A 23,161-nucleotide genomic window follows, 5' to 3' on the forward strand; every position below is an offset into this window, starting at 1 on the left:
TTAGGTGATTTGTGTGCTTTTCTATAACCAAAGGTGACTGTATATATGCTTCATGTTTAGTGTTGTGTGATAGATATTATTACCTGCTTGATTCATTTTTCTAGTGTGTTTTTGGGCCTATAGTACATATAGTATTTCTGTACTTGCCTGTCTAAGTAGAATCATTGTGTATTTCACTATGTGGATTCCTTGTGGACCTCTGACCCCACACAGCTCTCCTAAGATTAAGCCTTGACCACTATCCACGCTTACCTTGATTGGGTTTGGCTAATCTATGAGAGTTCCCCTGGTTCACTATAACTAGGATGGCCTCCTGAAATCTGGCCACCAGGCCCGCTTTGAGAGATCCATCTTAATGCTTTGCATGTTAGATCCATGGACCTTTTCTTCACTGTGTAGCGGCAACCTTTTCCACATTTTTGGGGTCCTTGGACCTTACATTTGTTGCTGGTTTCTACCACCAGTATATGGGGCAGCCTCCTATAGATCCCTTTCCCTAATACCACCAAAGCAACGGTCTGCTCTGTCTTGTGCATCACCTCTGCATCCTTCCTTTAAAGGGCCTGTTGTTGGGCCTCAGTCCGGATCTCCTCACCTGGGTTCATCTGTTGTTGCAAGCCTAAAGCTTCTCTTCTGAGGCGTCCCTATGTTAACACTTATCTGTATTTACACTATAGCCAGGAGCTGTCAAACCTTTCACACTCTAGTTACAAGCACTTACACATTTTATTTGTCTATATTATTGTGTTCAATTTGTTTTGATTGTTAGCAATTTTTAGGGATTCTTTACATTTTATATAGGCTTGATGTATATATTTTGTTTTTACATGTTTAATTGTAAATGTAGATATTTCTTGTTACTAAGAGTATGTTTCCGGTAATATACAGTGTTGACCTTCCTTTGTGAGTTGGTATTTGTATAAGCTGTACTTTCACATCCCTGGCATTCTGTGACAAAACTCTGATGAGGCCCCTCAAAGACCTTTACCCTCTTAGGGCTAGTGTTCCCCAAGGACACTCTGTGAAATGTAACCTTGAAAACAGGTTTGCTCCATTCGATGGTGGAAGGGGATTCCTTTTTTTGGGACTGAGCTTGCTGTATTCTGATGGATACTTTAGAGAGTGACTTTGTCGTAGAAAGCCAGTGTGAGTTCTCCAGTGGAGAAATGGATGAAGCTGTATATGGTCATTGCTTATGCATGTCTCTGGAGTTTGAGGGCAAGGGAGTGAACACCAGATGTGCCTGCATACTGGATCGTAATCCACCTCATGAGTGCGTGCCTGGGAATTACCCTAAAAACGTTTGAATGTAGCACCACCAGTGACTGAGTTGTCATTGACTGCTCAGCCACATCTGCAACTAGGTGACCTAGGGAAAACGTGCATGAAAATCTGCTGCCTAGCTATGGGTCCGTTTCCTATCTTCCTTTTGTTGAGGATATACTCTGCTCTAGCGTGGTTGACCCCAATACCTTGATTCCTTGAGCAGTGCTCAAGTAGTTAAGCAGAGTAAACTTAAGGATTGTTTGCATTTCATATCTGAATGCCATTTCTATTATGCTGGCGTTAAAAATGCCTGCCACGTCATTCCCATTTACCATTACATGCAGCAGGGTTTGGGATGGTTAAAAATTCTTGCAGTGTGAGCGGTTGGGTGATACTATATGTGAGGAAACGTAAAGCTGCAGCTGGCATTTTTGCTACTGGTAAAAAAAAACATGGTCACATGGAGCCATTTTTTGTTTGCCTTAGAAAGATGACTCACCCACCGTGAAGATGACTGGGTAATCCACTCAACACATGGCCTAGAGGGTATCCGGTCATTGCATCGACAACCAAAGCATCGACAGCCAAACCATCTAAAAAAAATCTCTAAAAAAAGCATCTAATGCATTTTTTGTAGATGGTAAAATGTTTATTTTAAAATGGATTCTAAGCTCTCATGGGTTCTGGTTTTGACCCCTGGTTAATGGTGCTTTTAGTTTGGCCTCCCTTGGACTGCACTTCAACGTTGAGCATCATTTAAAAAAGTGTCTAGTACATTTTCGCTGATTTTATAATGCAGCCTGCCAGTTAATTTTAATCTTGAATGTAATAGTCTAAACGACAAAATAAGACCCAAAACGGCCTGTTGATGCTGTAATCTTTTAGGTCAGGTTAAGGTACACCTTACACTGTGATATCAGTCCTGTCTGAGAAATGTCTGTAAATCTAAAAGAGACATCCTCCCTTTTTGAAGCGACATTACCAACAGCAATTGCATTGTACAATTTCAAATTCAATTTAATATAATCTTATCTTCAGCAGGTCATGTTTGAAAGCTTTCCCATAGTCTATTTGGAAGACATTGCATGTGTCAGTTTCCTTCAGTTAACCTGAAAATTGTATGCGTGCCTTGGACCCTTATTCCAATGCACTGGAAGTCTGGTGCTCACCTAAGCGTTATCAAGAATAAGTATGCTCAAAGTGTTCCTTCATTTAAAAGATGTCTATCGCAGTACAATTTGCTCAGTTGTGGGCCTAATGCATATAGAAGCAACAACATGGATTGATGTGAAATGTTGTTTGAAGCGTTATCTTTGGGAGTTTAGCTCCTGTGCATATACATTACACATTGCCAAGCTATGCCTTTGAAGCATTCTATCAAAATAGAACATTGGAGCTCCAAATAAGCATTGCAATGAAATCCTGAGAATGGAGATCCCAAAAGGAGTCTTTTCACAAGTCACCTTAAAATGATAGTACGATCTGTAGCCTAGACGCATACAGCATTTGTTGTGATGAATCTGCTTTAAAATCTGTAGGCAAAAATTGAATAGAGGCCTGTTTTTTCCGTTTTTCTTTATTCACAGCTCAACCCTACATCGCCTTGGACTGGAACCCCGATATGAAAAAGAGGTATTACGATGAGGTGGAGGCTGAGGTGAGTTTACCTTCTGGTAATTACTTGGTAGGCCTGAATTGTGCAAAACGTACAGCATCAGAGGATGGAAAGAGTTTGTGTGCAAGACCTGTGTTAGGCAAGATTGTATGTAGTAACCCTCTGGGAGACTACACCAGCCTTGTCCTCTTGGCAATAGTTAACCCAACCTTTGGTATAAGCATGTACTACACAAGTTGGTAGAGTGACTGAGCAGCAAGGCTTAGCTCAAGATGGGTCAATGTGAGCTGTAGGGTTGCAACATAGTTTTGCGGTTACAAGTATCCAAATAACACTTATACTTAAGGTTACTTGATTAAATAATGATTTATTAATTTAACAGTCAGTTTTAAAATAAGCCTTCTTTAGAAGGGAGCAATTGGCAACAATAAAAATACACTCCGAAATACACTCCTTCAGATCAATACATTAAGTAGATACCCTTTTGGGATGGCACACAGATTTTCCTACACTCTGAGGTGACTTCCCTAATAAGGACACTGTGCACATTAATATATCACTTTTCACACTGAATTGGTAATACTGAATTTGTGGCAAAAAGGAAAAGGTCAGGGAATGAAAAAATGGTTAACAAGTTTCTCAAACAGGTAAGCACTTTTGAACCGCCCAATGCACTGTATTTCCCTTTTCCAGCTATACAAGCAAAGAATATGACTTTTTGGAGGTGTAGTTCGAACACAAAGTCAGAGGTTAGAAGAGTTTCTCAGGGAGCCAGGACAGCCAATGTCACTTGAGCAAAGTCTAGGGGAGCTGAAGCACTTCTTGAAGGTAAGTAAAAAGTCTTGTACAATGATAAGAGAGTTTTGTTGAAAATGAAATCACTGTTGGGCCACAAGCTAGGAGGCTTGTGATGGGCAAAGCTGCAAGCAACTCTGCAAGGGGCAGCCAATGCAAGTCTAAACTGAGAGCAAGCAAGCTACACAATAAGGGGTAGTACCCCTTAGTTTACAGTACCTTAGGTCTGAAGAAATTTGTTCCAGCTGGCTTTTGTTCCTGCTGTAGTATGGCAGATCATGTTGTTTCTGGGCATCAGTCTTGGGGACAAGAGGAAGGATGCCGGGGGACTCCTGCACTATGATTCGAAGGTCAGCGGCAGCAATGGGCAAAGTTCAGATCAGCAGCTCTTCACGATTTCAGCTTCTCACAAATGGCACCACCGCGGTTCTTGGACACCTTGAAGGCGTTCCTTGCTTCTGGGGTCCAGCACTCTGTTGAGGTGGCTCAGGCTTGGTCAGCCTTGCTTCGAGGGAGTCCGGAGGATCTTCCTGGAGCTCAGGTCCAGCTTAACAATGATGGACTCTATTCTAGTGTTGATGTCCACTGACACTCGGTTCCTGCAGCAGCGATGGAAGTACAGCCAGCAAAGAGATGGTTTCCAGTCGAGTTTGTCTTGGGGTCTATTGGTACCACCAACCCAAGGGGAGAAGTCATCCTTTGCAGCGCGTCTCTAGTCTAGGCGAATTCGTAGCTTCGGCACTGCAGTAGGGCGTTCACCGGGCAAGCCAATGGTCTAGGAGTTGCTGCAAGCTTCTCTTCCAAGTTCTTCTCCAGATTCCTTTGTCCAGTGGTCGACTCTGCCTTCCTTGCAAACGACCTCACCTTTTATGCAAGTCTCTCCCCTTCATTCGCAGCCTAGCTGTCAATCACACAGCAGGGTGGCTGTCCTCCAAGGCCAGCCAATCACCTTTGGGTACATTGCTGTAACCAAAGAGACTAAGCACAGGGAGTTTGACACCTCCCTGGCTTCCTTCCCTGCCAGACACACTGGAGCCAGAGGCGTGCTCCACTGGTGAATCCTACCAAAGACAAAACAAACAAAGGGACCAAACCTGGTTTGATGCGCAGAGTAAATCTCAAGAAGGACCTTTACAACAAGAAATGTCGAAAAAAGATCAGGGCCATTTTGACAAAATTAGCACCCATGGGTGCTATACTGCAGCTGTAATTGCAGCCCGCGGTAAAACACACAATGGTAGGAAAAAGTAAACCACTGTCACCAGCCATTAATTGTAGAAAGGGTAACATCAAAATGTTACATGAGAAGATAGACAAAGGAGATACTAAGTAACCCCTCCTGCACCCTATTGTAAGATAGTGTGTGCTGGGGTCTATAGAGATACAAATGTAAGTAAATTCAATGTCGCTTCACTGCTCTTGGAAACAGTAGTTTATCCAAGCAAAGGTATTTAAACCTTGGAGAAATCTAAAGGACTTCCCTGTGCCACTGCACTGAACGTGCTGTGTGTCACCATGTAAAAAGATGATGCCTATGGAGTTTGTCAGACTTCAAATCCAAAAGAAAGGGAGTTCAAATCAAAATAAAATGCATGAGATTGTGGGAAAAATATCTCGCTCTCCTCAGGATAAAAATTAAGTCCAGCGAAAGAGCTGGGGGTCTCTAAGGTAGAATGGAATTAGCACATTTCTGAGAATTCTCCCGCACAACCTTCAAAACTCAAGAGATGCAGGTCTTCAAGATACCTGTTGAACATTCTGTTCAGCGAGTTTTCAGATCGGTCCATCAGAGTTAATAAGGGGCTGTCTTCTACAAATGTTATGTTATCTAATATTTACACTGTGCTCTTCACCTGTGTCATTGTGACCCTATCAGGGTGTTGCCAGACAGTCTCTGTAAAGAACGGGAAGTTTGCAGAGGAAGTGATAGAAAAGAGAAACAGGACAATAGAATTACTAAACGCACTCAATTGGAATGAGTGGGAGGGGAAATGGTTGTCGATGTAGGAATATATGGTTCTCAAATGTTATAAATTATTGATAAGCATGAATGTAGGACTCTGGAGAGTACAGCTTGGGTTAAAGCAGAGTTTCATTGTGATGACAATGTCTAAAACTGACAAAGCATGCTGGTAGATGGTGAGTGGTTGAGTGATGGGCTTCAGAGGTGCTCAAGCAGGGCCTAGGAGTGTGGAGGGTCTCACCAGATTAGTTTGTAAGGAGCAATCCCTACTGTGAGAAACCTAAAGGTGTCTGTTAGGCAAGATTGTATGCAGTACCCTGTGGGTGCACTATAATAACCTTGACCTCCTGGCAATAGGGACCCAACCTTTGGTGTAAGTCTGAAATACACAGGTTGATAGTGTGGCTGAGCAGCCAGGTTTATCTCTAGAGGGGTCAATTTGAGCAGTAATGTTGTGACAGAGTTTCACAGTAGCAGTTATTCAAATAAACACTTTCACACAAGGTTTCTTGATATAAAACGATTATTAATTTATTTCACAGTCAGTTGTATAAGCCTTCTTCAGAAGAGAGCAATATATATCACAATTAAGATACACTTCAAAACAAACTCTGTTTCTCTAAATCAGATAACCATTGGGGATGGCACACACACTTCCTACACCCTCAGGTGACTTAAATAGCTATGACACTGTGGACATTGATCACTGGTACATTTAGAGCAATACTGAGTTTGGTGTAAAAGATAGAATAGAGGAATAAAACAAAGGTTAACAAATAATTCACAAATAGGTAAGTACTTTCAAAAACCTTCCAATGTCAAATCAGTTCAACCCTTTCCTGGGGAAAAGAGTCAAAGGTAAGAAGAGTCTCTCAGGGAGCCAGGACAGCCAATGTTCATTGCACAATGTCAAGGGGGGCTGAAGATCTTCTTTGCAGGTAGGTAAAAAGTCTTACACAATGTTTTTAGAAATGTTTGTAGAAAATAGAACACTTGAAGGGCCACAAGCTGGAAGGCTTGTGAGGGGCAAAGCTTTAACAACTCTGCAAGGTAACCAAGACAGGTTGTGACTGAGAGCAAGTAAGGCTACACAGCAAGAGCTAAATTCTCTTAGACTTTACAGTACCTCTGTTTAGAAGAAATGGTTCCACCTGGTGTCTGTTCCTGTACAGCTCTGGAGAGCCTGTTCCTGGGCCTCAGTCGTGGGGACAAGAGGGAGGACGTCTGGGGACTCCTGCTCTGCAGTGGGAAAGTCAGTGGCAGCAATGGGCAAACTTCAATTCAGCAGTCCTTTTGTGTTTCAGCTCCTCGCGTCTGACAGCAAATAGCAACACTTCGGTTCTCGGATATCACTTCAGACTTTCCTTGCTTCTGGGGTCCAGCACTCTGTTGAGGTGGCTCGGGTTTGGTCAGTCCTGCATCAGGGAAGTCCGGGTGATCTTCCTAGCGCTAGTGTCCGACTTAAAAGCAATGTACACAATCTGGTGTTCCTCACAGTGGCACTTCGGTTCCAGCAACAGTGGAAATTCAACCAGCTTCGAGAGGATATCCAGACGGTCTTACTTTGGAGTTGATTGGTCCCACCAACTCAAAGGGAGAAGTCGTCCTTGCAGGGCTTCTCTAGTCGAGGCGAATTTGGAGCTTCAGCACATCAGCGGGGCTTCACCGGGCAAACCAACGATCCAGGAGTTGCAGCAGGCAGCAGGCATCTCTTCCAAGTTCTTCTTCGGATTGCTACTTCCAGTGGTCGACTGTCTTCCAAGCCAAAAAGCCTCACCTTTTATGCAGGTTTCTCCCATTCATTCCAGCCTAGATGTCAGTCACACAGCAGGGTTGCTGTCCTTGCCGGACAGCCAGCCGGCCAATCACCTTTTGTGTGCATTCCTGTAACCAAGGGGATTAAGCACAGGGAGCTTCGGGCACCGCTCTCACTTCCTGCCCTTGCCAGACATACTGGAGCCAGAGGCGTGCTCCACTGGTGAATCCTACCAAAGACAAAATGAAGAAAGGGACCAAACCTGGTTTGGCGCGCAGAGTAACTCTCAAGAAAGACCTTTCCAACAAGAAATGGCAAAAAAAGACCGGGGCCATTTTGACGAAATGGGCATCCATGGGTGCCTTACTGAGCTGCGACTGCAGCCTGCGCTAAAAACACACAATGGTAGTAAAAAGTAAACCACTGCCAACAGCCATTAATGATAGAAAGGGTAACATAAAAATGTTACATGAGAAACTAGACAAAGGGCATAATAAGTAATACCTCCAGCGCCCTATTTTAAGGTAGTGTGTGCTTGGTCTAGAAAGTTACAAAATGTAATTAAAGTCAATTTCACTTCACTGCTCTTGTAAAAAGTATTTCCACTAAGAGAAGGTATTTAAACCTTTGGGAAATCTAAAAGACTTCCCTGGGCTATTGCACTGAAGGTACAGTGTGACCCAATGTAAAGATGATGCCTATGGAGTTGGTCAGGCTTCAAAGTTAAAAGAAACACAGAGAATAAATCACATTAAAATTATATGAGAGATAAAAAGTCCTAATGTCAAGCAAAAAGAGCTGGGGGGTCTCTAAGGTAGAAGTGAATTGGCACATTTTTGAGAATTCTCCCTAACAGTGTCTCCCTGACTAGTCCCCAGGGATCTGTCATCCAGGTGGCCAGGACACGGCCATCGCTATTGGATCCAGTTCCTAGGGGTAGTAAGGGCAGATCACCTAGCTGGAGGGGGGTCCTCGGGGAGTGGAAGTGGGACACTGGGTGAGACACGGTATCCCCTTCTTATACCTTTTCCCCATCCTACTCTGTAGGATACTCAAACACTCTAGCCCCCCCATCCCCTTTTCCATCACAAACACTTTCAAACATTGCAAAAGATGACAGACAAACACCAAAGCCATTTACCTGACAGGGATAAAAGGTGGAGCATGAGAGCACACTACGAGCAAGGCCGACAGCACGAAGAGAGAGCTAACTCAGCCCGGCAGTTCAATAATGGAAAAAGACGGCGCAAACTGAGAGGGCGACAAGGAGAGAAGCGACCTTGCTCTTTCTGAGCCAGGCCCGTGAAACCGCCACAGAAGGAATTGTAAGACCGCGAACAATAGCCAGCGTGTGTTGCTGCAGATGGCGCCGGTACACAAAGCCCTCCTCCGTGATAACCTAGCAGAGAGGAGACGCTTGCCGCCATGCTACTGGCCTTGAGGCCAGAGACAAGGAAAAAAGCAGTTAATCACAGCCGATGAGTCGAGGGGAGATCCGATAAGAAACCAAACTGTGTTTGAACAAAAGTAGCAATACGGCTAATCAAAGAAAGTACATAGAACTATTTGTTAAATACGAGAGGAGAAAACCAGTACAGATGAGTCGAACACCACGTGAGTGTTCACTTGAGAAACTCTGGCCGATTACCCTAAGGTTGAAACTACCTTTACCAGAAGGCCTTGGGAACGGTGTGAGAAGAGGGTCAAAGTGAACCTACAGGGGGTCTAGTAAAATCCACCGTACCGTCGAAAGTCTTTGACTGACAATGAAGGTAAAGCTAAGGGAATCGAATCCTGCATCATATGAACTGTGTGAATAACAGAAGTTGACAAGAGTGAACCCGGCAGAGGGTTGTCCTCAGTGAACTGTTTAAAAAGACATTAAGATTCGTGAATGGCGCAGAGGCGGTTGTGTTGAAAGCTGTAGTGAACCAGACGGAGGGAGGCTGATATTCGAGATGGATCTGAGCCCGGAAGAGGGGGATCCAGGGTGAAAGGCATCACCAAACGTGCAAGCAGAAAGGAACTTTTGTTTATTATTTTGGACACATCAATTCCCCGGTGGCAAGAGACTGTAGAAAAGAGACTTAACCACTGAAGGCTCTGATAGTCGAGAGCGTGACTATTAGCTTGTGCTGTGCTCCGGGGTCCTACCTTGTCCCATGCTCAAAACATGGGGAAGGGAGACCCTGACTAACGCATCCTGACTTATTTGTGTCCACTTCTTTCTTTCCTGTGAACCATATCCCACATTTTGTATTTTGTCCCACTAGATCTGCCTTCTTTATCATTAGATGGCTGTAGCTTGCTCCCATCTTATATTGAGGTTTAGATTAGGCGTTTTTCCAACCTGCATACAGTATAATAAACACCCTTGAACAGTGGTCACTTGTGTCAGTCTTTACTGTTTCCACCATGAGTTCCTTATACTACATCAAGGGAGAGCACTGGGTTTGCCAAGCCAGCTGGCTGTGTATCGAAATATGCATGGTGTAAATGGTAGGGGAGGGGAAGAGGAGACATGATGGACTTGCATCCAGTAATAGGTTCTGTGAGCTAGATATAATTTACTGCAACTTAATAAAATGACATTCATAACAAAATACCTCAAGGGACCAGCTTTTCAAGTTAGGAAGCCAAATAGTCCTAAGCCGAACCTTCATACCTCTGGCCGGAAGAACTCCAACACGCACTAGATACCGTCTCTATATGATCACTGCGCCACTGAAAATGTTGACTTTAAAAAAGAATTTCAACACCCTTTTCAACCCCATATATATGCAGGAGACCTCCCGCAACCCCCATCCTACTTGCCCCTATATTAATTATTTACTGTACCCATCCGCCTACATATATATGAGGGTCAAAATAAAAGTCGACATTTTCGGTGGTCGCTGTAAAAACAGCGCTGTAATTGTATGATTCCCTAGATACCCAACAGCATAACCTCCAGATCAGATCGAAAGCAACCGCAGGGCGAGTTGTCCTCTTGTTAATGCTCATTCTGTTTCCAAATGACACATATCAACTACTCCTTTAAGGCAGAACAAGTTTACTCTTTGTTATACCCGATTTATTTTCGTCAACTGTTCAGATGGATTACGAAAATCTAGCTTGGTGGACAGGTTTTAGGAGGCCACACCTAGTTATGGTGAACCGGGGATTCTGGGAGTTGAGCCAAACCCAATCGGGGTAAGCGTGGAGAGTGGTCAATGCTGAGTCTGAGGAGAAGTGAGTGGGGTCAGGGGTCCACAATGAGTCCGCACACTTAATGATTCCACTTAGACAGCGAAGTACATAAATGCTCGATTGTCAGCCGGTTAGGGCATTTTTCTAAAGTTCACATATTTAGGACTTTAAGACTCTCTCTACTTCACAATGTCGACCTCCAACTTCTAGTATAGGCCTGTACCCCTCAAGGTAAGGGTAGCTATGGCAGAGCAGCCATGCTTATTTTAGGAGTGAGAGAGGGCTGTCGGAAGGTACAAAACACTCATAGCATACATATGGTCCAAAGAAACATTTATATACACTGGGAGTTGTATACAAATAATGCTTTGTTTCATATATGCACACAGGCAAAGAGTTCTTCAGAAAGTAAGTACTATCCTAGTTAGCAAACACAACAGAAAACCAGTGCAATACTTCTGGTAAGTAATCCACAGTGTAAAAGACTTCTAGAATGGCAGTATACAATTCAAGGTAAGTAAAAACCACTTTGTAGTCAACTTTATAGAATATTCTGTTTCAAGAATAAAATGAAGTTACAAGACAAATATGAGCAGGTAAGCACTTCAAAACATCTAGTACTTCATTTAGCACGGCCTTAAGCTTTAGCAGTCCTTCCCTATCTAGGTATGAAATTGCCTCAGAGTCCGAAGGGGACACTGGCCATCAGTGGCCTGTTGTAGGTGGAACAGGATAAGGCACACGCTGTAGAAAAGTCAGATTTACAGAGGATTCTTCTTTAACAGGTAAGTAGTAGGCTTTTGTAGGTAAAATTGAGTTCAAGGAAGCTGGCAGACTCACCCTGAACGCACACAAGCGTTAGGCCTGGACGAACTTGTTTGGGCGAACACCTCAAACGTGCGACTCACCACACCCCAGCAACACAGGAACTGCAGAACGACACTGGGTAAGCATTACCTTGTCTCACAGTACCCCGGCAATGAAGAAGATAATGCAGATGGATGCCCTCAAGATGGAGCAGCTGCAGGTCACGGTCACTGAATTCTTTGTCTTCTGACAAGATACGACACTGGATTTTGCAGCAGCAGTCGAGTGGAAAGGCTTTGAGCAAAGGATTGTTCGTGGCTTCTAGTGGCTCTTTGATTTTGGCGCATGTTGCTGTCATGATGCATGCCTCCAGTCTTCAGGGCCAGACCAGCTGTCCCCAATTGCAGGCTTCCATTGGGACTTTTAAGACCACAAAACCTTTTCAGGGGCCTTCCTGGAGCCAGTCCTGGCGCCTTTGGCACCAGGCTCATATTATTTGATCATGTGGATGAGGATTCAGTGAACATGGAGGCACACATAGCCCAGTCCTGAGGAACTGAGCTATGCAGTCTAGTTTCCAGGGAGTGGCTGGGCTTGGGACTACTTTACCTGGGACTATTTGACCAGGGCTATATAAACCACACCAAAGGAACAGAACACGCTTCATTATTCTGCACTCATGCAGCGTAACGCTCATCGTGCCCGCTCAGCTCCTACTTACCTGGACTTCAGCCACGCCTCGGGAAACACGGACCATCAACACCTGTCGGAGAAAGGAAAGAGAAAACAGCGGTTGAGTTCTTACCTGAGAGAAGCAGTCTTCCAACTCCATCCGAACGGCCTTCCCTTCCGCCGCTCCTGGGAACCACCGCACCTGCAGAAACGACACAAGAATGGAGAACGAATACTTAAACGGAGGCGACAGTCATCTCAGGATTCCATCAAAGCAGTTCACACGATTGCAGCTCCGGATGCCTCACCGCACCTGCAGAGGAAGGGAAAAGAGACACCAGGTTAGCCGCGCAATAGAAATATCCATTTTAAAATACATCTTGACGCTGCACTTTCGCGCTAACACTCACCTGCGTAAATACTGCTAAGCATCGCCGTGAGGAGTCCATTCCTTCATCTGGCATCTCCAAAACCGCTCCTGCAAAAGAATAAGCATAATAATGAAACTTTGGCAACAAAAGAACACATTAAACAAAAACTGTTACCAAGAACCAATTGATACAAGGACTTCCCTACGGAGTCACAGCTGGTCTGGATTACTCTACAGGCCGCAGAATCAGTGACGGAACTAGATCCAGTGAAAGTGCCTAAGAACATTAAAGCGCAAGACGGAGAGCCCATTGTTAAAATACCTAAAGTGAGACATAAGCACAGAGGGAAGCGGTTGGATGTTTAAGGGAGGTGGGATTATTGCGCAGCAAGTTAACATCTCCTTTCATCATTCTAGGGGAACGCCCAAGTGTGAGTGAAGTAGTGAGACAGGAAGAGACGCACACAGACATTCATCGCTCAGCTTCGTGCGATGCCCCCCGTGGAGACCAGGTGAGCGTAACAGTTGCAGAACGGTGACGCCTCGGTTGATTGCCTCGCTTTCTCGGTCCACCACTCTGGTGAGAAGGCTTCAAGGAGTGGAATCTTGCCTCTGGAGGTACGGAAGGAGTCTACCAAAGTTTCAGGAGGATTCAGTCTTAGGAAGATGATGCACTGCTTGATAGTCGCAGGTCCAAGGGAATTGGCGCTTTGCAGCTCAGGGATTTTGCAGGTCGTCGTGGGATGGCTTAAAATGCAGGCTGTCTCAAAGCTGATTATGCGCACCAGCCCAAAGGAAGGAGTCGTCCTCTTCGGAGCTCCTCTGTTGCATGGAAGAAAGGGTCAGCACAGCAGCGGTCACTCAGCAGGCATCTTTGGTCGGTGGAAGTAGCTGCAGGCGTCTTCTCCTCTTCTTCCTCTTTGTATTTAGTTCCAGTGGTCCACTGTCTGCACCTGGAACCCAGCCTCTTAACATGGAACCCAGCCAATCAGCATTCATGCAACATTCAAACCTCCCAGTTGGAAATGGTTCCAGGTTGGCATGCTAGAAGACAAAGACCATCTGACTTTCGGGATCCTCCCCTGCTTCCTGTCCTTGCAGATACTCAGCGCCTTGGCGGGCTTCTCAAAGGATACCTGCCGAAGACAAAAGTACCATAAGGAACCCCCCACCCCCACCCTGCAGAAATAGGACCAAGAAAGGACAAGCAACCAAGAAATGGCAAAAATCCCCCATACCATCCAGCGGTCACCATTTTGCATCAATGGTGACCCTTCTGTGCATTACTGCGACTGTGAACACAGCCTGCGAGTAAACACTACACAGTAAGTAGAACATGTCCACTGCCAGCCATTCGGGTATGCTTGTCACTGTAACATAAAGTGGTATGTGCTTATTTTGTTTTTTGTGCATTTGTTTTGCGCTTACACAAGAAGTAAATTGCTACCTTTTTTTTATATTTTAACAAGTAAATTGTGTTTCAAAGTGCCCACAAGGCAACAGGGAGGCAACATGGGATAGAAAGCGTTACACTGCATGATAAAGACAAACCTACTAGACCTTGTGATTATTCAGAGCATGCAAGTGCAGGAACGAGGGATAGAGGGGTAACTGCTGTAGTGCCCATGCTCATGAGTGAGCAACTTATGTAAGTGCCCAGTGTAGGAAGTGCTCGGGAACTTTCAGCTGTCATATATGAATGGATAAGGGCAGGCCTACAGCGGCGAATGTCAGTGAGTGCCAAGGCAAGTGCTGTGGGCGGGTGGAGGCTGAAGGCGATTGGGTGTGGGAGGCCAAAGCCCCGAAGGACACATAAGGGCCCTGGTCACCAATCTCAGCAGCTGTGGAATTGGCAGAGGAGGGAAGAAGGGACGGCGGAGGTGAAAAGGAAAGTCTTGAGCTGCTTCCGGAATTTGAGGTGATCCTGCTCAAGATGAAGATGAAGAGAGAAGGGGAGGGGGAGACTGTGGATGGAGCCAGCTGAGGAAAGAGATCAGCCACCGGCCCTCTGTTTAGCGAAACGCTTGACACACACAAAGTTGGTACCCAAGGAACATAGAGGTTTAGGGGGAGAGTATTTACTGAGAGCAAGTGGCAGATACCGTGGTCCCCAGCCAACCTTATGGATGATGCAGAGGGATCTGAAATTGATCCTTGCAGCAAGAGTTTTTAGGGCAGGAAAGATGGGGTCCCTGGGCTTGAGGACAAGGATAAGTCTTGCTGCCCTATTCTGGAATAGCTGAAGGGTTCATAGGGAAGAAAGTAGATTCAAGAGACGGCTATTGCAGTTGTCTATCTTAGAGAAAACCAGAGATCTGGTAACATTAAGCTTCTGGGGGAAAGTGAGAATAGGAAGAATTCCTTTGAGAAGCAAGAGTTGAAAGATGGACTTCTTGGCAATGTCCTGAATGTGAGGGAGGAAGGAGAGAGAGGAGTCGAAGATGACTCAAAGGTTTCTCTTCAGATGAAGGAGAAGGGGGAGAGCCCATATAGGTTGGCCAGATTGAGGGGAAGAAAGAGGGAACAGGCATCCCAATAAGAAGGATCTCAGTCTTGCTGGCATTGAGGCAGAGATTGTTGGAAGTGCACCAGGACTGGATGGCAGATTGGCAGTCTGGGATGATGGAAGAAGCAAGAGGGTCAGCAGGAAGTTTGAAGAAGAGTTGTGTGTCATCTATTTAGCACTGGAAGTTAGGGTAGAAGGAGGAAATGAGTGCCAGCGGAGCAAGGTAAATGTTAGAGCTAGTGGGAGAGGTTAGCTCCCTGCGAGATACCACAGGTGGAGAAAGAGGTAGGTGAGGAGAAGGTACCCAGAATAACCTGGGATGGACGACGGTCAGTTAGGAAGGAGGTCAGCCAGTCCAGTGCCCGCTCTGAGATACACAGGGTGTCATGGAACCGTTTCATGAGGATGGAGTGGTTGACCGTGTCGAAGGCAGAGGAGTGATCGAGTAGAATGAGGACAGCTGGAGAGTAAGAATACATAGATGCAAGCAGTTCTTCATGGGTTTTCAGGGGAGCAGTTTCCGGGCCTCTGGATGCAATCGAGATTAATGGTCGCAGAGACCGCCAAAAAGTTGTGTAAAACTGGTGGAAGGTCAGCTTCTCCAGGAGTTTCCCGAGGAAGGGGGTGATGGAGATAGGTCGATAGATGGCTGGACAAGTAGGGTCTGCTGAAGATTTATTTCAGGTGGGGGCACACAAGAGTGATTGAGGGAGGAGGGGAAAGATCCCGTAGCAAATGAGTGGTTGCAGAAATCAGCAAGTGCAGGGGCAAGAGAGCCGATGTTGTCCTTACTGGTTCTGGAGGAGCAAGAGGAACCCTGTTTGGAAGAGACCTTCATAGAACAGACAACCCTGGTGACCTCATCAAGTGTAACAGGGGAGAAGGGCGGAAGAGGGAGGGTGGAAGAACATGGGGGGCAAGGGTGTGGGGGAGGGTTGGGGCAGAGGGTAGCAACAGTGTTAAGGATGTCCAGAGGTGTTGTGGTGAAGTGTGTGTCCAGTGAGTTGTGGAGGGCCTGTAATGGAAGAGGGGAGGAGGAGACTCCAGAAGGTTGGCAAGTTCCCTGCAGATTTTAAAGAGTTCAGCCGTGTTGTTGGATGCACCAGATACCTGTGCCTGGATGTGGGCCCTTACTGTATGTCCAGTTCCCTTTCCTCCATACTGTATGGGCGTCCCTTGCGAGGGATGGGAGACGGAACCTTTTTCAGCAGAAAATATCTTCCCCTTTAAATTTAGAGGTGCGCAGGGGCCCGGCCCTGGGAGCATGCACTTGCCTGACTCTGCCCACCAGCTCCACTGCTCAGTCATCTTTTCCACGTAGACAGGAATGGGCTGATTTCACCAGCGCTCCTGCGTTTGGCTTCAGCCACGTAATACCACACGCTCTTCTACTTGGTCCTCCAACACCATGCTCCTCCCGTGCGCATGTCGACGCCAGTGGGCTTCAGCAGGTGTCCAGCCTGCAAGGGGCTTTTCCCTACATCCGACCCCCAGGCCCTCTGCCTCCGCTGTCTTGGCCCCGACCACGGCTGGGAAGGTTCTTCCGCGTGGGACGCACTGACTTCATAGGCGCTGAAGAACAGGCTAGCTAGGTGGAGGGTGCTTTTCCAGAAGTCACCTCCAGAGGACTTAAAGGACATCGTCACATATTGCTCGAGGCAGAAGGAAAGACCTCTATTCACCATCGCACCTTGTAAAGGCGACTCCGTCCCAAGGAAGCGCCCGACCAGGAGGAACCTGTTGGGTTCTAGCACCCGCACACGTACCAAGGCTAGTCCAGCTACCGGCCTCACGGCCGAGGGGTCTCCGGATCCTTCCAGATTCAGTGCTGAGGGACCACAAGGTTCTTTTACCAGGGTTACTCCCTAGGGGCAACGCCCTAGTACCGGCATGTCCGAGGGGGCACCTTCACGCAGCACTACCAGCAGCTCTGCCGAGGGCAATACGCCTTCTAGGTCACGGCCTGAGGTGCAGGATAGGCCTTTTGTTCCAACACCAAGCATCTTGGACGGGGCTGGTTCCAGCGAGCCAGGCACCACGACTCCAGCACGTGGCACGCAGCTTGACAAAATAGCCGCCGTGCCAGACAAGATGGACGCTTGTCCGATATCCCCTCTTGCGGAGCGCGTGGAGGAAAGAGTCCCAAGGTGGGACTGGTGTCAACCAGGTGCGTGGCCTACAGTTTATCCATCAGCAGTGCAGGGCAGGTTTCCCCTGCACTCCAGGCAGTGTGTGCCCCGGCTCCAGTTGCCCTTACCCACTCCGTCAATATCACCTGCCACCTCTACAGCCTCCGAAGACAGGTTCTTCGAAAAGGTTCCTAGGGCTAATGCAAACCACCCAGATGGGGGCCATCCTCTGGGATGCCATCAGGGACATGCTCCCCCAGGTCACCCCACCGGCATCCATAGTCATTCCTTCTATGGCTCCGGTGCCACAGGCCCCAGCGTAGCTGCCACTGCCCCAACTGGCTCCTCAGATTCCGGCTTCCCTGCCTCCCACAGTACAGGCGGTTCCACACCAGCCTCTGCAGCAGCCACCGGCTTCTGTCGCCACTCCACAGCCCATGGTGCCCAGCAATCCTCCACCAGCTCTGGACTCCCCGAGCACCCTGGTGGACACTGATGAGGAGGAGGACCCCGACACACCATCTTCAGCCAGGGCCTTCTACAAACCCCTTGCAGGTTTGGCAGAGTATTTGGGCCTTCCTCAGCCCGAGGTAGAGCAGCCCGAAGAGGGGGGTCTTGGCAGAAGTCCTCACCCTAAGACCCCCTACTAAAACGGGGCTCCTAATGCAGAAAGACGCAGTTGCCCTGGCCAAGAAGGGGTGGCACAAGCCGCACTCGGCCCAGCCTTTCAATCGGCGCCTAGACACCAAGTGTACAGGCAGCCGCATGGGCACACACTCTTGCTTTCAGCGCATTCTCAACCACACTCTTCCGTGATAGCTGCAGCGTCACTCTAGCCCAAGCCTGTCGTCCTCGGCCACCTCGTCCTCGACGCTGTTAGGCAAGGAGGAGAAGAACTTGGAGGCGTATGGGGAAAAAGCCCTACTCCAACGTTTCCTTGCACCTGCGTCAGGCCAATGCGGATGCCATGCTGGCAGCCGCTAACCAAGGGCTCTGGCGGGAAATTGCAGACTTCCTCGCAGAAGTTCCGGCACAGAGCCAAGCATGCTTCAAGGCGGGACTGGGAGGGCTGGTAGCGCAGGACATAATGGAGTCCACCGTGGCCCACATCGATACCCCTACACGGGCCATCTGCATTGTCACAGACCTTAGGACGGCTTCGTTCTGGGCTACTAAGTTAAATTCCAATGTCCAGGAACGCATATTGGACCTTCCCTTACAGGGTAGTGACCTCTTCCACTCCACCACGGATGAGGAATTGGATAAAGACTTTGTGGTATACGAGCTGTTCTTTTTATCTATTTTTATGAAGGCCACGCCCAAGGCCTACACCCAGTCGCAGCAACGCTCTGTCAAGGGGCGGGCGTTTGGTGGGTTCTCTAGAAAAGATCCATGACACACATCCACAAAGACAAAACAACACAAAGACACACATCGAAACAGTCCTACACCATCCCCCATTCAAACAATAGGCCATCAAGCACCGGAGCCCATGCATTCAGCCATACAGGTCATTAAAAGGCCCCCAAATTCGATGATAACTCCCCTCCTTTCCATGGCCAAAAAGCATAACTTTTTCATATTTCGATAAGACCTGCATGTCAAAAAGCCAATCCTCCACACCAGGCTTCTTCCTATATTTCCAAACTCTCAATATCTGTTTCATCGCCAAAACCATAACTCTGTTAATCCAATCCGCACCCTTCATAGCCCTGTCCCCTCTATCCATGTTGGACAACAATATGGTCGAAAGGAATGTGCGCGGAAGCTTCTCCTCCAACACAAGATCTAACCTGTCCAATACATTAGACCAAAAATCAGAAACTCTCGAGCACATCCACAACATATGCATCAATGTACCTCCCCCACATCCACATACCCAGCACGAATCAGAGTCCGATGGACCCAACCTAGCCATCCTAGACGGCGTCCAATATAACCTATAAAGGACTCTCTGCCTAATATACCTCAGCTGCAAATCCATCTTTGCTTGTACTCCCACATGGAGCAAATAAGTCCACTCCTTAACAGGGATATCCGCACCAACCTCATCTGTCCAGGACAAGCTAAGTCTGTCCCGCGCCCTCATATCCGCCTCGTCCAACGGCATCAATCCCATGTACGTAGAAACCACATATGAGACCGAACGGACAAGTCCACACAATGAAGGCCTTTCCTCCATTGCCCCGCCGTCCAACATTCCAGTCCGTTCAATCAATAGTGCATTCGGAGCATCGTAACGGCATTTCTCCCTAGCTCCAATCCCAAAAGACGTTCTCAACTGGTCAAAGGGAATCATACGGCTAGAATTTTACTATAGGCAGAATAGAAAATTGGCAGTATTTTGCATTAAGTTTTTTTATTTGTGGAACAATCTGCAAACTTTTTCGTAGGATATCCTGTTCCATTTTGTACACTGCTGGGGGGGCATGCATTTTATAACCCAGATATGTTAATTCTGCTGTCTGTCGGATGTTTCGACTGTCCAGAACCCAATTTGAGAATTTGATCTTTTTCCGGGGTTGCCTAAAGACAAGTATCTTTGATTTTGCAGGGTTTATAGATAACCTATTTACGCTGGCATATTCCCCCAATTTGGTCAGCAGACGCTGTAGGCCTATTGCAGTCTTGTCTAATAGAACAATATCATCTGCATAGGCCAGCCAATGAATTCTTCTTCCATTCAGCTCCGGGCTGGCCAATGCAGATGGTTCTAGAAAGACTCCCATAACTGCCAAGAAAAGAACAAGGGGGCCCACAGGCACCCCTGTCTCACTCCTCTCTCCACCTTGATCGATTCAGATTAGTGTCCTTGGATGTCGAGGCGAACCCTCACAGAAGTGTCCTTGTGCAATTCAATCAGCATTGAGAGCTACGTCTCCGTAATCCCCCAATTCCTGAGTTTGTTCCAGAGACGCGCTCTATCAACCTGGTCAAAAGCCTTGGGCAGATCAACCCAGGCTCCATACAAAGGCGCTTCCCCCTTACCCATGGTGAATTCATTGGCCTGGTTTAGCACTAAGCCATTCAGAGCCGTCGACAGCCCTTGTCTAAAACCTGTTCGAAATCGGGATAGAACATCCATGAACTCCACCCAATTTGATATTTCTTTTAACAGTAATTTCATAAAAAATTTACTTTCTATATCAAGGAGGGAGATCGGGCGATAATTTGCTGGGTTTAACCGTTCACCCAACCCTTGAATAATGGAATGATCAGTGTGGTCTTCCATGAAGGGGGAAATTGTCTTTTCCTTAGAATCTCCAAAAAAAGATGTTTCAATATCTTGGCCCAGAGTCCTGGGTTGTTTTTAAGAACCTGGTAGGTGAGACTACTTGATCCCGCAGCTCTGGATGTTGATGATTTGACTATTATCTCAACAATGTCCTCCCTTTTAAAGGATAAATGCCAGGAGGTAGCTAGAAACATGCTATTTTGACACGCCCCCCACCCCCCGCCGAGCATTCCTAAAAATACCTGATACAGTCCATCCAGTTTGTTTCAGATACCAAGTTACATAGCGTGCTGCTTGATTGGGGTTCTAATTGACCCACAACTGACCAAACATTTCTGGAATTTCTCTCAGACATTAGTTTCAACATTATTGTAATCGGAGCATCCTATGGTTATCTGACCAGTGCTTATAATTTTGTTTTATTCTCATGGTTTTTAATCTATAGGTCTCTAAATCTGGATGTAACGTCTTTAACATTCTTTTACATTTTCCGACTTCCCGTTTCTTTGCCCAGGTTAGCTCATCAAAACTATGCACATGTTTTTGCTTATTCCCCATTGCTATTTCACTTGGAGTGGGGGGTGAGGGGGGGGAGTAGACCAAATAAAATGTACAAATGAGTCCGGTTGGCATTGAACCTGCAAGATAGAATTTGGGATTTTCTTAACTGACAATTTAGATACTTCCCTTCTTGTTTGTATTTTGTGAGCCTAATTCTACTTGTGTTGCCTACCACATTTTGCTTATGCATAGCTGATGAGGCAGTTGACAGGTCTGAAAATAATAACTCAAGACAGGAGTGATCACTTCCCCCATCGTGTTTTACTTCCAGAGTAGCAGAACGCGAGAAGCGCCCTGGAGAAACAAATATGTAGTCCAGAAAAGAGGAGGATTTACCCGGTGCCAAGTTGCACTAGCATCATTATTGCCCTCTGAGCTTCCATTTAGCATTTTCAGGTCCCAGGAAGCGATGAAATCTGTCAAAGTACGCCCTTTTTTGGAGGTTTTCCGAATGATCGAACTGTCTTCCCCTTTATAGACTGGACACATTCAGAGTTAAAATCCCCAGCAAGGATTATGTTAACACCTCCGGATTCAGATTTAATTTTTACAAATAATGTTAACAATCCAGAAAAGTCCGCAGTTCCGAGCAGGTAGAGTTCCAGTAAATGTTAATAACTACCAAATCAGGGTCAGGTATATCATAATTCAAATGAAGTCTACACGCCAGAATCCCTAGCACGTCTTTGAAAATCAGAGTGATATTTTTTACCGTTTGATTTCTAAATGACATCAGGAGACCCCCAGATGGTCTTCCTTTTGGTTTTTGGCTGGCTGGCAAACAGTAGGTTGAATAACCCTCAATTTCTAGGGGTTTACCAGCCAGATTTCCTGTAATAATATGATATCTGACTTACCAATAGATGTTTTTGATTTAAAGTTACTGGAGCCCCGCATGTTCCAACTCACTAATTTTAGGCCACTCTGACTAAAGTTGTTGGGAACCTATCCCCAGACTCTTAAATACTCATGATAGAATATCAGGAAGAATGTTTAGTACTTTTCCCTGTAAAGTGTCACCAGATTCTTTCATATTACCTTCATTGCGGAACTCCTCTGCTCCTCTCGCTTGTGTTTGGGTGATTTCTCTGGCCAACCCCTGATTCTGAGTGTGACAGTGTGAGGCAGCCATTGGTGGTTCACTAAAAGTTTTTAGACCTTGCCGCTCTAGATCATTTGCTACATTCAACACTGCTGTGTGGCCCCCCTTTGAACTAAGGCCTATTTCCACAAGGAAGGTGTCTTGAGCATTAGGAAATCTCACATACTCTATCTATTGACGAGAATAAGGAGCGATTTCTCACTTTTTTGAAAAGGGCAAGGATCACAGTTCTTAGAGATTTGTGTTGTTTGGTGTTTGATGAAAGTTTTAGCCAAAGACTCGGCATCGCAAAGTTTCTTCCTCTTTTCTGGGCGCGGCGGGTAGAATGTTTCCTTTTAAAGCCTGATCTTTTTTTGCCTGATCCATGCATGGTCTGTTCGATCACTGTGGCTATTTCCCCATATTGTTCCTAATGCCTGGAATAGAGTGGCAGTTCCCTTGTCCTGGAACCAGCTCCACTGCAGGAGATATGTTTGGTGGCACTCCTGATGGCTCCATTGTTAAATTTTTGCTCAACATCAAAAATATAGGAGCCATTTTTATATTTACTGCTTGACGTATGTTGCTCAATGTTGATGAGATTTGTTTCAATGCCACTGATGTTTTCTGCAGGAATATTGGGGCCCATTTAATATTCGATCCTACGTGGCCCACCTTCTTCGATGAGGAATTTCTTTTTTTTTTTCTTGCCGATGTTTAATTATTTCATCACACTCTGTTGTAACACTCCTTCCCACAGACAACTCCAGGTTATGATACTGTTTCTCCTACATTTCGGTTTGGAGATCCACACTCACTCTTACAATCTCCACTTGTTCTTGCATTGCTTTTTGGTGATTCTTCCTTGGTTTTTTGTGCAGTGTTCCTGGGGATAGAAGGGTGCTGGAGGAATAGAAGGAGACAAAACTTGATCGGTGGTTGTGTTTGAATTTTCTTTAGACTCAACACCTGGAAATTCATTGCTTGAAGATAACATTTTCTTCAAAACAGTATTTGTTGCAGTGTTTTTTCCACTTTTTAGATTTTTAGATTTTTTTGAACTCTTTCTTTGCCTGAGGAGGAACTGTTCTTAATCTCTTGTTAACGCCTCTTTTTTTCGTTCTTTTCCTTCTATAGTTTTGACAGTTGGCAGAGGTCCAGGCCGAATCTATTTTCATGTATTTCGGCCAATGACCCTTCAGGCTGACTAACTGAT

General features: G+C 46.2%; 1 protein-coding gene across 1 annotated transcript in view; it reads left to right on the forward strand.

The window, feature by feature from the left end:
- The window catches only part of USP11 (ubiquitin specific peptidase 11), a 2,050,211-nt gene that overhangs the window by 1,533,979 nt on the left and 493,071 nt on the right, over positions 1-23,161 (forward strand). The window contains exon 16 of the mRNA XM_069647415.1: positions 2,853-2,923. Coding sequence (XP_069503516.1) covers positions 2,853-2,923 — 71 coding nt within the window. The remainder of the gene's footprint in view (positions 1-2,852; positions 2,924-23,161) is intronic.

Source organism: Ambystoma mexicanum, chromosome 2q, assembly GCF_040938575.1.
Source record: "Ambystoma mexicanum isolate Mex_15411 chromosome 2q, UKY_AmexF1_1, whole genome shotgun sequence".
NCBI classification, from domain to species: domain Eukaryota; kingdom Metazoa; phylum Chordata; class Amphibia; order Caudata; family Ambystomatidae; genus Ambystoma; species Ambystoma mexicanum.